This window comes from Delphinapterus leucas, chromosome 20, assembly GCF_059928025.1.
Source record: "Delphinapterus leucas isolate spDelLeu-1000000601 "Yukka" chromosome 20, BTC_Dleu_Yukka2, whole genome shotgun sequence".
Lineage (NCBI taxonomy): Eukaryota > Metazoa > Chordata > Mammalia > Artiodactyla > Monodontidae > Delphinapterus > Delphinapterus leucas.
This window is the reverse complement of record NC_143148.1, coordinates 43,574,068-43,592,884: the sequence shown is the minus strand read 5'-3', so window position 1 is coordinate 43,592,884 and position 18,817 is coordinate 43,574,068. Positions and strand designations below refer to the sequence as shown.

The following is an 18,817-nucleotide window of genomic DNA, read 5'->3' as shown; positions in this document are numbered from 1 at the left end:
TGGTGATTGTTTTGCTGAATCTAAGTCACTGCTCACCACATGAGTAGTGCTAGGACTGTGGCAGTGGTGGGACTCTGGTGGGGATGCCTGTGCCACTATGTACTGAGAAATGATCCCAGTCTCTCCCACCTTCACCTTAGTGAGACTGCTGCAGAGCCTCTGTGCCTCCAGACTGCTGTGATGTCATCTGGCCTTTGCTGGAACTGAACACAATTATGAAATGTGTTCTTCATAACATAACACATAGCTGTGACAGTTAAAGTATTACCACTTGGAGTCACTGTGATGCCTTCTGAAGCAATACTTGGTTAGAAGGTACTCATGCTGTTTTGTTTTTTAAGATTATGGCTGAGACAAAAACATTTAGACATTGTCAGAACTCAGAGACTAACAGACACACTGTCCTGATGGGTAAGAGTCTGAGGCCCACTCAGGGCCCCAGCTGTGCCAGCTGTGCTTGGAGATGGTGAGTTAGCCACTGGAATCTCTGGATGTCCATTTCCTCATCTCTAATGTAGTAGGTAATAGTACTTCCCTTGTAGGCTGTTGTGAGAATAAAATAAGATGCACGTAACTGTCTCCGCCATGAAGTCAGCCTTTTTCCCCCTGTGGGTGCTGAAGAAGCCACAGATAAAAGAAAGATCAAGGGTTTGAACAATAGTCTTTTTATTTATTTATTTGTTTATTTATTTTTGGGGGCTGCACTGGGTCTTTGTTGCTGCATGTGGGCTTTCTCTAGTTGTGGTGAGTGGGGCTACTCTTCATTGTGGTGAGCGGGCTTCTCATTGCTGTGGCTTCTCGTTGCAGAGCACAGGCTCTAGGCACGTGGGCTTCAGTAGTTGTGGCACGAGGGCTCAGTAGTTGTGGCTCACAGGCTCTAGAGCGCAGGCTCAGTAGTTGTGGCGCATGGGCATAGGTAGCTCTGCGGCATGTGGGATCTTCCTGGACCAGGGATCGAACCTGTGTCCCCTGCATTGGCAGGCAGATTCTTAACCACGGCGCCACCAGGGAAGTCCCTATAATAGTCTTTAAGTGGATTTTGGATAGCTTTAGATGACTGTATCAGTCAGGTGGAAGGTAGCAGAATGAGGATTATCAGTGGAGGGGTTTGACCACTGTCTCTTGCTCATTCTTCATCCATTTAAATTTTTACACACACTTTCATGCTGTGCTTTGCTCTCCTAAACTGTAGCACTGGGCAGAAAGAGGTCTGTTGAAACAGGTGTTGCCCCTCATGTCTTATAGGAGGGACACGTATCATCTAGCAATTTGATACGAATGAGAAAAATCTCCCCAGCCACTGTGTACCGAGAAATGAGTCTGTACATTCAGGTGGTTGTAAATAAATTTGCCTAATGTTTACCCCCAAGAGGCAAGAACTGAAAAATGACAGCCCAGAGGAGGGGTGGAAATCTCTCTTCTGAAGTAATAGATTCTACCTAGCACCCGTGATGTAGGTCTGGTAAGCCACTGAGTTTTTGAGGTGAAAGCAAAATTCTTTCCTGTGAGCCAAACGTGGGGTACCATGCCAGTTCTATTCTGGAATATCTATGTGTGGCCCTGAGACTGGCCTATGTGTGACTTGCAGAGTTAATGATTATCCCAGCAGTTGTCTAAACTGCTTGGTTCCACTGGGCTGCTGCAAGCAGTTAGAGCAGTCTCCAGAGAGCAGCATGTTCCCCTTGCTCTTTGGTGCTGGACTGGTGGTTCTGAACCTAGTGAGCTCTGCAAGGAGCCAGAAGACAGAACCTCTTAGTGGCTCTGGGGACCAGCCCCTCTTCCGTGGTGCGGATCGATACGACTTTGCCATCGTGATCCGTCCAGGAGGCACAGAATGCTTTTGGCAATTTGCCCACCAGACTGGATACTTCTATTTCAGTTATGAGGTGGGTCATACTGGGGACTTGTTTTTCTTGTTTGTTCATTTCCTTTTGTAAAGGGGGTCAGGTTTTAAATGAACACAAGGTTCTAGTTGTCTTTTATTATGCTGTGACTCCCCACCTGTTAATGAAACAGACCTGCAGTTAAATGGAAACTCCTGATGGATGAATAATCACTAAAACATATGGTTTGGCTTCTCAAATTGGGGGCTGTGGAAGTGTGCTCAAAGTCATGGGACAAACCGGGTGCCTCTTCCTGGAGAGGTAATCATCACACTTAGTCGAGTTTAGAGATGAGAGACGAAAGAATCCATTTTTTAAATATTAAAATAATATGGATATGGTACCAAGTTGAATGAAAAGTCACATGAACTTTAGAGACAAACCCAGAGATTTCAAAGACGCTTCAGTTTATGAGGTTGGGGGAGCAACATTTACTCTCTTGCCTTTAGGGGTAATTCCAGCAAATTGGAGAATCAGTAACTCAAGGCTTCTCTATGCAGTCAGACCTGTTGCTTTTAGGAAGGTAAATGTTTTCAAGTTGCCTGTTCACAGGCCAAGTACTTTAATCCATGCTGTGCCCAAGGATGGTCTGCTCAACAGTAAACTTAGAAGCTGTTCATTTCCTTTGTTCTTTATCTTAGAAACCTATTAACTTTCTAAATCTTGTTTACAGAGTAAAAGACTATGTTGATCTTATTCTACTCCAATGTAACTTACAATTTATTTTAAACTAACCTATCAGAGATTTTTCTTATCTCTGAATTTATAATAGAATAGTAGCTACTAGTCAGGTCACTGTAGCCTGGGCTTATCAAGACGCAGCTTGGAGGCAAGTACCTATTGAATGCCTTATTTATTTACTGTCAAGCATCAAATAAGCCCAAATCTGGTATACCACTGGGGAGGTCAAAACCAAGTGAGTTCTGCCAAGAACTCTACAGCCAGATTCATATACACCAACATGTCAGCTGCATGGTCTGAGACGTGTTTTCTTACCAGGGGTGCTATTGCCATTTGGGTCATTTCTTTGTCCTGCTTACTATTCTAACACGGCAGGCTGTTCAGCATTGCTGTCCCCGCCCCCCTTCCCCTACTTGCAACACCAGGGCAACGTCTCAGCCCAAATTCAAAGTGGGGGGTTGGGCAGTACGATCCCTGATTGAGAACCACTGTGCTGATGGTCACTGGATGTCAATCTTACCATTCAGCTAGCTTCCTGATGATGCAGCAGGAGCTTTTCTCCCTCTTTAATGTGTCTCGGCAGGTTCAGCGGACACTGGGAATGTCACATGACCGGCATGTTGCTGCCACTGCACATACCCCACAGGGTTTCCTTATAGACACCACTAAGAATGTTCGGGGCCAGATTAACTTCTCCACCCAAGAGACAGGTCTGTTTTCGTCATCACGGCTATTATAATAATCATACATTTCTTTGAAATTGGGAAAATAATGAGGAAATATTGAAATTAATTAAGTACCTGAGATGTAAAAGCTCTGGCTTTTTCACATATGGATGGTGAAATAGTAAGAAAAAGATTTAGCCTTCAACACCAAAAACCAGATGTCCTGGAGACTGCCAATGGCCAAGGACATCAGCAGTCCACTGGCAGTTTGGAAGCAGTCTCCAGGTGACTAATTATTATAACTCCAGGGTCCAGAAGCTCGATTTTATCTTATCATCTCCAACGAACCAGATTATTGGAAAGTGATCAAAACAGGCAGACCCACTTATGATACAGAATTCCAATTAATAAATTTATTATGGGACAGTATTTCTTTTCAGTCATCAAAACACTTGAGCCAGTTACCAAAACGCAGAACACAAGGAAATGCATGGCCATGAAAAATATCCGCATTCTACAACAAAGCACTTCTCCAGTCACCAGAAAATTCCTACAGCCAGATCGAGCCTGTCCTCACCCTGGACGGCACCAGTCAGTTTGAACTGTCCTCTCTACCAGCCAGGTGCACAAAAAAAGACTATTTCTCAACAGGGACGTAAGAGAATCACTGAGTGGCACAGGATATTCAGCATTATTATGCAGCATCTTTGGCCCCTACGTAGTGCCTTCCAGTCATTTCGACAATCAAATACACTGCCACACCTTTCCAACCCTGCTCCTCCTCACTCCTCCCCCATCACCACACGCGGGGAGGTGACCCCAGTTGAGAACAAGCACCAGTACATACCCCAATCATCAGCCCCCATACAGACCACCTTGCAGGAAGTTACCCCAGTAGGATAGCTTCTTTCATTCACAAAGCATACATTTTTTCCCTACTTTCAAATTCAAATGATATCCCAACTCTCATGGTATGCAAGAAGCAAACACTATGCTCTTAATATGCTCTTGATCAGAAATTCCTTAAGAGATGTGGGAATTATACATTGAAAAAGAGGAAGAAAACATTTTCTATCCAACACAGAGCTAAAGCTACTAATATTTGGCAAAACAATATTATAAATAATTAGTAAAATAAGTTTCACGTAAGATCAGTATCTTCCACATCAAAAACTGGATTTTGTACTTCCTAAGTAAAAAGAAGGTGCTATAGTAGCACATTTAACACTGGAGAACAGTTATCTACAGGGAAATCTAGAGGGTGGGAGGGTGGGAGACCAAGATTTGGTAATGATCTAGGGATTCCTACAGGTTTTTATCAGCTTTGTCTAAAAAATCAGCAAAATCACTTTGGTTCTGTGCAAGTATACCTCAATTTTGGAGTCTTCTATGAGGGGCCTGAGATGGACCACAAAGAGAAGAATGAAAGAAAACAACTGAATGATACTTTGGATGCAATTGAGGTAATTGTTTTGTGGGAGAGAAACATCCATGGAAACTGACTTTAAATTTGGAGGAAAGATTAGAATTATGGGAGTAATATCATCAGAGTGAGGGCTCATTTGGGTAGAAAACAAACAGGCAAAGGGATTTAAAGCCTTTAATTAATTTTGTGACTTGGAGCTCTTGAAATTCCTCACTTGTTTTATACCAGGAATTGGCAAACAACGGTTCACAGGCCAAATCTGGCCCACTGCCTGTTTGTTTTTTAACTTAGATACAATTCACCACTTTAAGTGTACAGTTTAGTGGTTTACAAGGTCCTGCAACCATTACCAGCATCTAATTCCAGAATAGTTTCATCACCCCAAAAAGAAACTGCAGACCTATTATTCACTCTGTGTTCCCCATGCCCCTCAGCCCTGGGTAATCCCTCACTAATCTACTTTGTTTATATAGATTTGCCTGTTCTGTACACTTCATATAAGTGGAATCATACAATGTGGCCTTTTGTCTTTGGCTTCTTTCATTTAGCATGTTTTCAAGGTTCATCCACATTGTACCATGTATTAATACTTCATTCCTTTTTCTGGATGAATAGTATTCTATTGTATATTTAAAACACCACATTTTGTTTATCTACTTATCAGCTGGTAGACATCTGGGTTATTTCCACTTTCTGGCTATCATGAACAATGCTGCTGTGAGCATTTGCCTACAAATTTTTGTGTGAACATGCTTTCATCTCTGTACACATATAAGCGGTATTCTCTGCTGGCACATATGGTAACTTTTTACCTTCACTAAGGAACTGCTATATTCCACAGTGGCTAAACCATTTTACACTCCCACCAGCAGTGTATGAGTGTTGCAATTTCTCCATATCCCTGCCAACATGTTATAGTCTTTTTTGCTATAGCAATCCTAGTGGGTATAAGTGGTATCTTGTGATTTTTGAGTTGTGTCTCCCTGACACTGAGCATCTTTGCATGTTTTGGAGAAATGTCTATTCAAATCCTTTGCCCATTTTAAAATCTGGTTATTTGTCTTTTTATGATTGAGTTCTAAGAGTTCTTTATATATTCTGGATACAAGTCTCTTAACAGATATATGATTTGCAAATATTTTCTCCCATTCTCTGGGATCTCTCTTGACTTTCTTGATAGTCTGCTTGATGCACAAAAGCTCGCTGCCTGTTTTTTTAAGTGAAGTTTGACTAGAACACAGCATGCTCATTTGACAATTACAGTTGGCCCTCTGTATCTGCAGATGCAGAACCTGCAGATGCGGAGGGCTGACTATGGGACTTCAGCATCCTCTGCAGGTTCTGGAACCCATCTCCCCACTGATAATGAGGGACAGCTAACTGGACATATTGTCTATGGCTGCTTTTGTGCTACAGTGACAGAGCTTAGTAGCTGCAAGAGACTGACTGTATGGCCTGCAAAGCCTAGAATATTTACTGTCTGGCCCTTCCATAAAAAATTTGCAGGCCCTTATCTTTTACCATATACAAAGAACAGAAGACATCACCCAGAACAGCAATGATGTGCTGAGTACATGTCTAAATCTAGAGATAATCTGGAGGAACTTTCTAGTTTTAGCACTGAAGTTTTTCATTATAAAAATTATTTTTTTATAACTGAAGTCCAGGCCATTTTTTCATAGACAACAAAACTAGCATTTATCAACAACTCCAATAGCCAATTTATTACATATTATAAAATCGTAAGTTACTCAACTTCCAGATAAACTAGGTTAGTGCTGTGGGTACCCAGGGGAGGCTTGATGAGGTTACGGAGGAACCCTTTCTGTATTTCATTTCCTGTCCTGCAGAAGAGTACACGAAAGCTGCAGAACAATATCTTTCACATGTGGCGATACTACAACTTCGCTCGCATGAGAAAAATGGCTGACTTTTTCCTACTCCAGTCAAACTATAACTATGTGAATTGGTGGTCGACAGCCCAGAGCCTTGTTATTATTCTTTCTGGGATCCTGCAGCTGTATTTCTTGAAGCGTCTCTTCAACATCCCAACGACTACAGACACAAAGAAGCCAAGATGCTAAGCTCGAACAACTACAGTGCCCTGGCTCTTTTCTTCTGGGGCACAAGCTCTCTCAAATCTTTGTAAAGTTATTGGGAAAAAATCAATTTTTCTTGTTAGAAAGTTGTAGCCTATTGCTCTCATCTACACAGGCAAAATAGCAATAAATAAAAGTGTGTAAAGTTTTGACGTTGACTATTTCTAAAGTACACACTAAATGCTAACATCAAAATACTGTCCATCGTACTGCAGCCCCTTAACCTTCACTATGTCTATTTAGAAATTAACAGAGAACCTTGGAAAGGAGAAAAGTTGAAAAATATGGGACAAAAACATATAAAACTGGGTTTTATATGTTGCATACAAAAATCGGAGCTGGTAGAGTGCTTTTTTGTAATTGAAAAATGATTTATTTTTAGAGATGTCACCTTTGGAATTTAAATTAAGCAGTATATGCACTAAAGAAATTGCTTTACAATACAGGTACTTAAAAATTTTTTTGTCTGTGATATGTTTTTCACTAAAAAATATTTTAGTAATTCTAAAAATAATTTTGGAAGGCATGGGAGAAGGATGGAGGAGCTAAATTATTATTTCAGGGTCTCTGAGTAGTGCTTTTTGTCCAGTCCAGTCATGTAATTAAAGATTTGTAAGAATATATGTATAAATGAATCACTTTGCTGTACACCTGAAACTAACCCAATATTGTACGTCAACTATACTACAATAAAAAATTTTTTTTAATTAAAAAAAAACCGAAAAGATTTGTAAGAGAAATTGTTTTAGAAATCAAGGTGATAAAAATAACATTCAGCCTGGGATCATACCATTCAAGAAAAAGAGTGAGAAAACTGCTTGTAAAAGCCAAGATAATATAATCAAATTATGTTCATAAGATCCTACTCTTAGTAACAGACTCAGTATAAACATTACAGAAATAACTCTTACCATTTATTCAACACTCTCATTTGCCAGGCACTGTGCTAGATGCTTTACGATCACGATTTCCACTTCTAAAAACTATTCTTAGGAAGACGGCTAGGCTGCTTTTTGAAACAGAAGGAAATGAAGCTTATTAAAGTTTAATGACTCATCTAAGGCCATACAGCTGGTAGATGTGAGAACTGGTGTTTGAATCCAAGTTTTTTTTCCACACTACACAGCACCTACCGTAAAGAAAATCGGCAGAATGAACTGCTCTTACTGTTTTATCCAAATTTCATTTGTAAAATTCCACACACGACCTACTATTCTGATGGCAATATCTATCTTTCATAGTATTAATAATAAGAAAATTCATTACGTTCTTATCATGTGTTTGGAAAACAGTGTTATCACAGATAACAATACGCTATTCTTGTCCTCAGTTCCAACAATTTAGAACCTGTTACTCAAAACAAGAAGCCCTCTGATTCAAATATAAAACACAGCATTCTAGTTAGTCATAATCACAAAGATCCAAAACCCCGTTTTTGAGCCATTTCTGCATAATAAGAATCCAGCCTGCATTTGTCCATAATAGAATATTAAACTAAGAAGTCCCTGAAGAGGTCACAGTGTTGACAAAATTCAACATGATGGTGGAGCCTACACAGACACAGGAAACAAAGCTAGGCCCTTCCACACAGCCACAAGTCCTCGCGATGATTTCGTTTTAAGTCAATGTCTCTTCATGCCGCACATATTCCCCAATGTCTGCTTGATGAAATACCACAATCGCCATGGGGTCTACTTTCCTGCAGTCTTGTGTAGACTTTGCTGCCACCCCAAAACCCTGGGATTCAAAAGAAGAGACACTGATTCACTCAAGTCATTCAATAAGTACGTATTGAGGTCTGGAAACAACAAAGACGAAAAGATACAGTTCTTTGAAGAATTCAAAAGGTGCTGAGAATTTAGTCTCTCAAGCGCAGACTGAAAATACATCCATCTTGAATAAAAAGATACTTGATTTTTTAACAGCAACCATCTCTACTCACCAAAGGGATGTCTGCCATGGAGTACACCACAACTCCCTGGTACTGAGAAGTATTTTCAGTGATTCGACCAAGTCCAGATTTCAGCACATGGTTCCCATACAGGAAGGATTGCTCTGCTCCAGGTTTTATCCACACTTTATACTGTAAAAAAGAGAATTAAATCCAAGAGACATAAAAATGCTAAATAGTTAGACCCCTGCAGATAGGCTAACTGCTAGATTTATGGTTAATTTCCTTCTTTTTATCCCTTATGAACTAAGTTTTTTTGGTTCTTTTACTTATTTTCTTTTCAGTTGAAGTATAGTAATCTACAATACTATGTTAGTCGAAGGTGCAAAACATAGTGATCTGATATTTCTATACATTACAAAAGGATCACAATAATACAAAGTTACTATATCTGTGTCATCTGTCTCCATACAAGATTATTAAGATATTACTGACCAAAAAAAAAAAAAAGATATTACTGACCATATGCCCCGTGCTATATATGTCACCTGTGAGGTTCGTCTGTCTTGTAACATGAATTTTAAAGAAAAGAGAGAAAGAGTCATGCTTCCCTTAATATGTTCACCCCATGAAGAGACCAGCCAGGAGGTTCTTACCTCGACTCTACAATCAACTTCTCCCATGGGCAGTTTAACAGCTCTTTTCTGTACCCCACTACGCTCCTCTTCACAGCCACCTATTTGCTTTTTGGTCTTGAGCTGGGTCTGCATAGGCTTTTCAGTTTCTACTGGAGATAACTACCACTACGCGGCCACACAGGACTCCTACACCTGAGCCCCGACCACGCCCAGGCAGCAAGATGTACACACATCTCCAGGTGCTGGCACTGACCCTAAGCACCGTCAGCGACTCCGTCGCAGAAAAGGTGCCCAATTCTGCCTTCTGATGTGGCCCTCAGCCTAGACTTCCTCCATCCCTAGTGGCGGACTGACACCACCCCACAAACCTTGGCATACGGTGCTAGGTAATCCAGAGCCGTGATGTGCAGCCGAAACTTGTGGGTCTTCGTGAATTTTCCGAAGCACGTCCCCAGCGACACCAGCTTGTCACCGGAGATGTTGGCGGCCAACTTCAAAATCTTCTCACTGAAGGGATAAAGAAAAAGGCAGTGTCAGATGAGGGAGGCTGGAGGGACCCAGGACCCCACCCGGCTCCATGCTGCCTACCCAGCCCCGCGCCGCCTCACCTCACGTAGTACACCCGGTCGTTGTGCAGCCTGAAACAGTAGGTGCCGTCGGGCCTGTCGACCAGCAGCTGCAGATTCTCCCCGATGCTGAGAGCAAAAGGAGGACTAGAGGCCGCGCCCGGACTCATCCCGGCACCGCGCCCCCCACTCCACCCACGCCCCTCCGCGCCACCCACACACTCCCTCTTCTGCCCCGCGCACTCTTACTATTTTGCTATCTTCTCAAACATTACTCGCGTCTCCTCTTCAGTCAGAGGCCGCATTTTCCCGCTGGGTTGGAACGCCGGATCCTCGTGCCTCAGTTACCGGAAACGGAAGATCAGCCGCTCCTTGGCAACCTCAAAGCCTGCCTCTCTAGCTGCTTTCCAGTCGTTTCCCCACGCTAGCGCCCCGTAACCTGGACGACTATCGGGGAAAGAAAGCGGGCCTGATGAGAAACCATAGAGACCGGAAGTACGCCCCGGCTGCTTTCGATTCTACGGAGTCAGCGCCCTCGCTGAGCGGGAGGGGAAGTGACGCTGCTGCTGAGAAGATGGCGGCGACAGCGACTCTCCCGCTCTCGACTACGGCCTCGGCCACAGCGACGGCCACCGCGGCTGCTCTCGGGGAGGTGGAGGATGAAGGGCTCCTGGCGTCGCTGTTCCGGGACCGCTTCCCGGAGGCCCAGTGGCGGGAGCGGCCCGACGTGGGCCGCTACCTCAGGGAGTTGAGCGGCTCGGGGCTGGAACGGCTGCGGCGCGAGCCCGACCGCCTGGCCGAGGAGCGAGCGCAGCTGCTGCAGCAGACGCGCGACTTGGCCTTCGCCAACTACAAGACCTTCATCCGCGGCGCCGAGTGCACCGAGCGCATCCACCGCCTCTTTGGCGACGTGGAGGAGTCGCTTGGCCGCCTGCTCGACCGCTTGCCCAGCTTCCAACAGAGCTGCAGGTGCGGCGGGTCCGGTGCTAAAGGGGCTTTTAATACCTGTAATCACTATCATTTACGACGATAGAAATAGCTAACACTTAGATAGCGCTTACCATATGCCAGGTTCTCCTCTGAGCATTTCATTAATCCATTTAAACTGCACAGCAGCCTTCAAGGTAGGTATTGTTATTTGCATTTTGCGTATGAGGAAGTTAAGACACAGAGGTTAGTGACCGTCCCAGGGCACAGCTAGTAAGTTTCGAAGTCAGAATTGGAACCCAGCAGCACGTCCCTCTCTCACAGGGCTGTTGTGAGCACTAAATAAAGAGAATCCATGCAAAGCACTTATCATTGGGTCTGACATAATTAATACTCTACAATTGTCAGCTTAATATATGTGCATATTTATGTAAACCTATACACACAACACAAACACACAACACACATGTACACACAACAGCTTGGACCAGAGGTCATCTGCTCTAAACCGTTCATTGATAGGAGGCTGACAAGGAAATCCTCCCGTTTGGGGACAGTAAAAATCATCATCCAAAAAAAAAAAAAATCTTCCTTTTTGACCCATATTCTCCCTCCCTCGACCCTCAATCGATTATCCCTAATTCTGCCTTCCAGTCTTTCGTGATAAAAGTTTAAGTTTTCTTTTGAGTCTTTGCATATTTGAGAATAGCTTTCATACTCTTCCAATCCCTTAGAATAGATGGAGGGCTTCACAAAGCAGGTGTCTGCAGTTACCGAGAAGAAATGGAGACTGTAGCAGGAACTGAGGTTGGACCATAGCATAGGAGATTAAGAGGCTGAGGGAACTTGGGGGTAAGGCTGTAGTTCTAGGCTAGTTAGGGCATTATGAAAATAATAAGAATAGCTGTTATTAAAGGAACATTTACTCCATATCAGGTCCTATGTTAAATGCTTTATACACATCATCTCATTTAATCCTCACATCCTTATGAGGTGGGTCCTGTTACTATTTTACCAATGAAGAAACAGTTCAGAGAGCCTAAGTACCTTGCTACAGCTTGTTAAGTGGCAGATCTGGGTTCAAATCTTTTTATCACTTATTAGTTGTGTGATCTTGGACAAGTTGCTTAAAATCTCTGGGATTAAAATTTCAAGGGTAAAAGTACTTATCTAATGGGGTTGGTGCGAAGATTAAATCAGATAAATCAGCCCAGTGCTCAGTTCATAGTAAGTGCTTGGTATTTGTAGCGAAGATTTGGATGCAGAGCAGTGAACCACCAATGTACTCCTGATTGTTACTAGGAATTTTGTGAAAGAGGCTGAGGAGATCAGCTCCAATCGCCGAATGAACACCCTGACTCTAAACCGGCACACGGAAATCCTGGAAATCCTGGAGATCCCTCAGCTCATGGACACCTGTGTCCGGAACAGCTATTATGAAGAGGCCCTGGAGCTTGCAGCCTACGTACGCCGACTGGAAAGGAAATACTCCTCCATCCCTGTCATCCAGGTAGCCAACTTGCCCAGAGAGGACTCAAGCTGATGTTCTTGTGATCAGTAATTCTGTGGTCATCACTGACCCTTTAGGCAGAAACCTTAGGGAAACTCCTTGCATTTTTCACATCAGTTTCTGCAAGGCAGGCAGGCTTGATCATAAAACATACATTCATTATTCAGTCAGCTGATAAATAGTAATCATGTGCCAGGCATTGATCTAGATGCTGGGGGTACAATGTGAACAAAGACAAGGCCTTGGCTCTCATAAGCTGCTAGTTGGCAAATAAATAAATAATATCCTTTCAGATAGTGTTAAGTATCTTAACAAAGTAAACCAGGGAATGGGGCAGGAGGCTAAGGTGGGTTACTCTAGGTAGAGTGGTCAGGAAAGGCTCTTCTGGTGAGATAACATTTAAGCTGAGACCCAGATGACGAGAAGGAGCCAGCCACATGAAGATGTGGGGGGAGAGCCAACCAGAAAGTGGTACGAACAAGTATAGCAGGCTAAGGAGGGAAGAAGTTGGAGTGTTTGAAGTGTAAAGATAGCCATTCTGGCTGGATTGCAGTGAGCAAGGGGAGAGCATTAGGAAGCAGGTGAGGGCAGAACCAGGCAGGGCCCGTAGGCCGCAGTGAACCAAACCTTTGCTGGTGAACCTGTATGCATCAGTTTTAGGAAATCTACTTCGTATGTCAGGACGGCAGTGGGAATGTTGGTCTGCAGTATTCAGGGTTAGTGGAATGGGTTCCAGGGAGTGTCTTTCCCAGCGTGGTGACTCACCCCCTGTGTCGTCAGGGCATTGTAAATGAAGTGCGCCAGTCCACGCAGCTGATGCTGAGCCAGCTGATCCAACAACTGAGGACAAACATCCAGCTCCCTGCCTGCCTCCGTGTCATTGGCTTCTTACGGCAAATGGATGTCTTCACCGAGGCTGAGTTGAGGGTCAAGTTTCTTCAGGCCCGAGATGCTTGGCTCCGTTCTATCCTGACTGCCATCCCCAGTGATGATCCCTATTTCCACATCACGAAAACCATCGAGGCCTGCCGTGTCCATCTGTTCGATATTATCACCCAGTACCGTGCCATCTTCTCAGACGAGGACCCGTTGCTGCCCCCTGCCATGGGCGAGCACACCGTGAATGAGAGTGCCATCTTCCATGGCTGGGTGCTGCAGAAAGTCTCACAATTCCTGCAGGTGCTGGAGACTGACCTTAACCGAGGGATAGGCAGCCGTCTGGACTCTCTGCTGGGCCAGTGCATGTACTTTGGACTGTCTTTTAGCCGGGTAGGGGCTGATTTCCGGGGTCAGTTAGCTCCTGTTTTCCAGCGAGTGGCTATCAGCACTTTCCAGAAAGCAATTCAGGAAACGGTCGAGAAGTTCCAAGATGAAATGAACTCCTACACCCTCATCTCAACTCCAGCCATCCTGAGCAGCAGTAACCTGCCTGCTGCTGTTCCAGTCACTCAGCCGGGGACCCTGCAGCCGCCCATGGTGCTCTTAGACTTCCCACCCCTTGCCTGCTTCCTCAACAATATTCTGGTCGCCTTCAATGATCTGCGCCTCTGCTGCCCCATGGCCCTGGCACAGGATGTGACTGCGGCCCTGGAAGACGCCCTTGCCAAGGTGAGCACATACTGTTGGCTCTCTTCTGGGGCCTCCTTTAGTAACAGGTGGCCAGACTTTTGTAATAAACCAGTCTGTGTGACAGTGGTGCCTGCTGACTTCGGTTTAGTGTGGTTTTAGAGGTTTTTCTGGTTGAAAAGCTCTGGTTAGTCTCCTTTCATGAAGTGTCTCACCTGTAGTAATGGTTCAGTAATATATTGATTTTCTATTGCTGCATAACAAACTCACACAAACATAGCAGCTTAAAGCAACACACATTTATCATGTCTGTTTCTGTCGGTCAGGAGTCCAGGCACAGCCTAAATGGGTTGGTCCTCTGCTCACAAGGTTGCAATCAAGGTGTTGGCCAGGCTGTGGACTCACCTGGAGCTCAGGGTCCCCTCCTTTCAAGCTCACTCACAGTGGCAGATTTCTGTTCCTTACAGTTGTAGGACTGAGGCCCTCAACTCCTAGAGACCAATCCACTCCATAGGCAGTTCAGTGTGGCTTTTTGATTCTTCAGAGCCAATGGGAGAGCATCTCTCCTTGCTAAGTCTCCTTTAGAGGAGTCCTCAACCCTCTTTTAAGAGGCTCATCTAATTAGGGTAGGCCCACCCAGGATAACCTCCCTTTTCATTAATTCAATCAGCCGGTTAGGGACGTTAATTAAAACGGCCAAATCCTTCACCTTCGCCATATTTTGTGGGTTAGAAACAAGTCACAGATTCTGCCTGCACTCAAGGGGAGGAGATTACACAAAGGAGTGGATACCAGGGGGCGGGGATTACAAGAGCCATATTAGAATTCTGCCTAATAAAAGTAATACTACCAATATTGCTAATATCCGAGTATGGTGCATTTTTACACATTAAGTCTTTAGATATTGGGTGTTTCTTATAATTGACGACATCTTACAGTTGCTGTCAGCCAGGTGGCAGTTGTGATGTGGTTGTATAAAATCTTTCTGTTGATGTCCTCCTGTAAGAAAGAGCAAGGAGGGCGTCCCTGGTGGTGCAGTGGTTGAGAGTCTGCCTGCCAACACAGGGGACACGGGTTCATGCCCCGGTCTGAGAAGATCCCACATGCCGCGGAGCAGCTGGGCCCGTGAGCCATGGCCGCTGAGCCTGCGCGTCCGGAGCCTGTGCTCTGCAATGGGAGAGGCCACAACAGTGAGAGGCCCGTGTACCGCAAAAAAAAAAAAAAAAAAAAAAGAGCAAGGAAGCATGAGCAATGAAGCTTTTTAGGGTCAGTGAAATTCAGATAATAGTAATTAGCTAATGTTCATCTAGAGCTTACTTCATGCCACATAATTTATCATACTTTACACATATTAAAACCTAATTCTCACAACCCTGTCAGGTTAGGTCCTGTTGCTGGCCCTACTTTATAGATGAGGGAACTCAGGCACAGAGGGCATGGGGTGCTTAAGTAATCACTTAGAGGCCACAGAACCAGTGAGTGGGACAGCTGGAGTTTGAGCCCAGAACGTCTGGCACCAGAGTCTATGTTCGTTATTTATTTATTTATTTGTTTGTTTGGCCGTGCCTCTTGGCTTGTGACCAGAGATTGAACCTGGGCCCTCGGCAGTGAAAGCACAGAGCTCTAACCACTGGACTGCCAGGGAATTCCCCAGAGTTTATGTTCTTAACCCTGTCACTGTGACCCTGCCTGTAATGTCAGCTAGGCTGTTATTTGTATGTGGAACTTCTTCTCCAGCTCTATTTTTTCCTCCTTTACAATTTTCTAGTGGTTCTAGCATTGTGGAACTTCAGAGGCCTTACTCAGTAGAAGCCTTTTATAGTGTTGCTTCATCTTCCTGGATCCACCATAGGTCTGGTCCATCTCCCATGGGAACCAAAAGCAATGTATTCTGTGTATAATTTCATGATGCTCCTCCACTGGAACTGGAAACTGCACTAGTAATAAAACTAGTTGGATAAGAAATACATCAGTGAAGTGACAGAATTGTGAAGATTGACCACAATTGTGAATTTAAACAAGATAATAATATCATGTACGGTTTGGAACAACTTTCTTCATGAAAACTTGAGGGGTGCACATTTGTACCTAGTTTTATACACTGCTGATGGTGATAGACTAACCCGGTGATTGATGGTGCCCTTGTCTCTTAGGTAACAAAAGTAATCTTGGCCTTCCATCGTGCCGAAGAGGCTGCCTTCAGCAGTGGGGAGCAAGAGCTGTTCGTCCAGTTCTGCACTGTCTTCCTGGAAGACCTCGTTCCTTATTTAAATCGCTGTCTCCAAGTCCTTTTTCCTCCAGCTCAGATGGCACAGACCTTAGGTAAAAGAAGGGAAAAGATTCTTAAAACTATTTTATTGACATAATTCACATACTAAATAATTCACCTATTTGTAAAATTCAAGGTTTTTAGTAAGTGTACACAGGTGTGCAACCGTTACTACCATCTAGTTTTAGAAAGATCCCCGGTGTTCATTTGTGGTCATTCCCCAATCTTGCCCTTAGGCCCTGGCAGCCACTAATCCTTCTGTTGCAGTAGATTTGCCCTTTCTGGACATTTCTTATCAACAGAATCATACATTATGTTTATATCTAGCTAAGTGGAAGAAGCCAGTCACAAAAGAACCACATAATGTATGATTCCATTGACATTAAATGTTTACAGATGGTGTTTTTAAAATATTTTTTAGAATTTACCTTCCCTTCCCTATGCCCCCTCTCTCTCTGCCTGTGAAGGGGGTGTGGGAGGCACAATTTGGAGGCACCAAAGGGTAGTGGGCCAGTGATCCCACCAGCAGAGTGGCTGCTCTCTGCTCCCCCAGCTTTTCCTTGGGCCTGTCCAGGGAAGCTAGTGCCTGCTGAGGCTCTCCTGGTGCTTTTTTTCTCCATCCGTCCTGCACTGTGCTGTTCCCATTACTTTCAAAGTCTGGCTTTACCGCATAGGTGCCTGTCCCATATCACAAAGGTGATTTTTACTGTATTGAAATATGGTAACTGTGTTCGTTACTTCCAATAAGTGTTTTTTTGTTTTTGTTTTTTTACCTGTGACACATAATTAAATTCATTAAACGCTTTTTCCACTTCTATTCTTTACCATCTGGGCCAGGCATTCCACCCACTCAGCTCTCCAAGTACGGAAACCTGGGGCATGTGAACGTCAGCGTCGTCCAGGAGCCTCTGGCCTTTATCCTGCCAAAGAGAGAGATGGCCTTCTGTCTAGACGACAAGGCGCTAGTCCCCGAGGTCACAGCTCCAGCGCCAGAACCCCCAGCCGAGGGGCCAGTCCTCGAACCTGTCACCCCGGCTTTCCCTGACGGGGGGCAACAGGAGGTGGGATCCGTGGGACCGCCGCAGGCAGCCGACGAGCCTAGTGCAGGCACTTGACAGGTGCCCCCTGCGCCTGGGCTGGTGCGGCGGGTACCGGGGCCCCGGAGCCCGAGGGGCTTACTGCAGCGCCCGGTGGGAACGGGAGTTGCCGCGCGTGGGAGAGGCTGCGAAGGCATAATTAACGGGAGAACCTCCTGGATATTCTTGTAAATGCTTGATTAAACTATCAGAAATGGAATTAAATAATAAAGCTGGTGGACGCCACCCAGAGGCAGGCTGCGAAGTGTGAGCGGCGCCGGCGTTCCCGGAAGGCCCGCGGGAACTGCACTTCCCGGAGTCCCTGGGGGCGGGAGCTTCGGCTACGGGGGCCGGCGAGGGACGCGTGCGGGCGGGTGGCTAGGCTTCACGCGCCATGGGTCAGCTGGGGGCTGGGCTGCTGCTGCGGTGGCTGCGGGCGCGTGGCTGCGTGAGGCCGGCCTTGCAGTGGGGAGAGCGCGTAGCGGGCGGCGGCGCCCGGGCCTGCAGCTCCAGGCACCCCCCGGATGGCCTCGAGGGCCCGGCGCGCCGGCGCTCCTACTGGCGCTACGTGCGGCGTCTGGTGCAGGGAGCGCCGGAGCCGCCGTACCCGCGCGTGTGCCAGGTCGGGGACCCGGCGCTGCGGGCCGTGGCGGCCCCGGTAGAGCCGGCACAGCTGGCGGGACCCGAGCTGCAGCAGCTGGTGCAGCGGCTGGTGCAGGTGATGCGGCGCCGCCGCTGCGTGGGCTTGAGTGCGCCGCAGCTCGGAGTGCCGCTGCAGGTGCTGGCGGTCGAGTTCCCCGAGGCGCTCTTCCGCGCGTGCGCGCCGCGCGTGCGCGAGGCCCGTCAGATGGAAACCTTCCCCCTGCGAGTGTTCGTGAACCCCAGCCTGCGTGTGCTGGACAGCCGCCTGGTCACCTTTCCCGAGGGCTGCGAGAGCATCAGCGGCTTCCTGGCCTGCGTGCCCCGCTTCCAGGCGGTGCAGATCTCAGGTGCGGGGCGGTGGGGTCCCTGGGGCGGATAGGTAAATGCGTGCTCCCCTTTAACCTGCGGAGGCGGCGGCCTCGGATCCCACGAAACGGTTTCCGTAAAGTTCCAGTTAAAGCGTAGACATGTTGATGGCTGATCAGCGGAACCTACCTACCCACGAGCAGACCCTGGAGTGGACAAAATTCAGGACTGACGCAATGCGATGGGGCAGGAGGCGCCTGTGAGAGCAGAGCCAGCTCAAGTGGGGCACAGGGTTGGGGGGTTGGGGTTTGGGAGGGTGGCCTGATTCCCCTGTTAGCTCACACCACATCCTCTGCCCTGTCACTCACCTTGTGCCTGTTTCTCTGTCTCTCTCACACACACACACACACACTCTTTCTTCTGCGCCAATTAGATCTGTCACGTGGAACGGGAGAAGTAGAACCCAGCTTTGCCTAACCCAAACTGATAAGCCATTACCTGTCATACCACAGGATGTTTTGCAGAGTGTGATTCTTTGCTGGGGTTGGCATGATTGTTCCTCTTGAGCAAGTCACTTGGGAAGATCATTTCTCATTTCAGCCCCATAGCGAACCCAACAACCTACTCGTCAAGAGTTGGGAACCAGGCTGAATACTTGGTAAGAGGCAGAGT

The 18,817-nt window shown here is 46.1% G+C and overlaps 3 protein-coding genes across 6 annotated transcripts in view; 2 read left to right on the top strand and 1 right to left on the bottom strand.

Moving 5' to 3' along the window:
* Positions 1 to 10,206, bottom strand: part of NIP7 (nucleolar pre-rRNA processing protein NIP7) — a 66,459-nt gene extending 56,253 nt beyond the window's left edge. The window contains exons 1-5 of one of the 2 annotated variants that reach the window (XM_022583338.2): positions 10,099 to 10,206; positions 9,892 to 9,978; positions 9,652 to 9,790; positions 8,697 to 8,837; positions 3,615 to 8,491 (exon numbers count right to left, since the gene is read on the bottom strand). In XM_022583338.2, coding sequence (XP_022439046.1) covers positions 8,372 to 8,491; positions 8,697 to 8,837; positions 9,652 to 9,790; positions 9,892 to 9,978; positions 10,099 to 10,154 — 543 coding nt within the window. In that variant the 5' untranslated portion in view covers positions 10,155 to 10,206 and the 3' untranslated portion in view covers positions 3,615 to 8,371. Of the gene's footprint in view, positions 1 to 3,614; positions 8,492 to 8,696; positions 8,838 to 9,651; positions 9,791 to 9,891; positions 9,979 to 10,098 lie in introns of those variants that run through there. The other variant, XR_016390876.1, reaches the window with a different exon arrangement.
* Positions 471 to 7,734, top strand: TMED6 (transmembrane p24 trafficking protein 6). The gene is made up of 4 exons (XM_022583339.2): positions 471 to 1,886; positions 3,148 to 3,274; positions 4,541 to 4,692; positions 6,506 to 7,734. Exons 1-4 carry the CDS (start codon positions 1,551 to 1,553, stop codon positions 6,737 to 6,739), a joined length of 849 nt encoding a protein of 282 aa, XP_022439047.1. The 5' UTR covers positions 471 to 1,550; the 3' UTR covers positions 6,740 to 7,734.
* The window catches only part of COG8 (component of oligomeric golgi complex 8), a 29,068-nt gene continuing 19,789 nt past the window's right edge, over positions 9,539 to 18,817 (top strand). The window contains exons 1-6 of one of the 3 annotated variants that reach the window (XM_089902409.1): positions 9,539 to 10,818; positions 12,079 to 12,286; positions 13,067 to 13,894; positions 16,006 to 16,174; positions 16,959 to 17,134; position 18,670. In XM_089902409.1, the coding sequence (XP_089758535.1) occupies positions 10,322 to 10,818; positions 12,079 to 12,286; positions 13,067 to 13,894; positions 16,006 to 16,174; positions 16,959 to 17,134; position 18,670 (1,879 nt within the window). In that variant the 5' untranslated portion in view covers positions 9,539 to 10,321. Of the gene's footprint in view, positions 10,819 to 12,078; positions 12,287 to 13,066; positions 13,895 to 16,005; positions 16,175 to 16,958; positions 18,187 to 18,669; positions 18,671 to 18,817 lie in introns of those variants that run through there. The other 2 variants (XM_022583332.3, XM_089902408.1) reach the window with 2 other exon arrangements.

Bases quoted from the DNA above. Each gene is read 5' to 3' on its own strand.
- TMED6 (XM_022583339.2), top strand. From the start codon at position 1,551: ATGTGTGGCCCTGAGACTGGCCTATGTGTGACTTGCAGAGTTAATGAT. The intron at 3,275-4,540 runs GTCTGTTTTCGT...GGATTCCTACAG, and splicing joins CTTCTCCACCCAAGAGACAG to GTTTTTATCAGCTTTGTCTA. The intron at 4,693-6,505 runs GTAATTGTTTTG...CCTGTCCTGCAG, and splicing joins ATACTTTGGATGCAATTGAG to AAGAGTACACGAAAGCTGCA.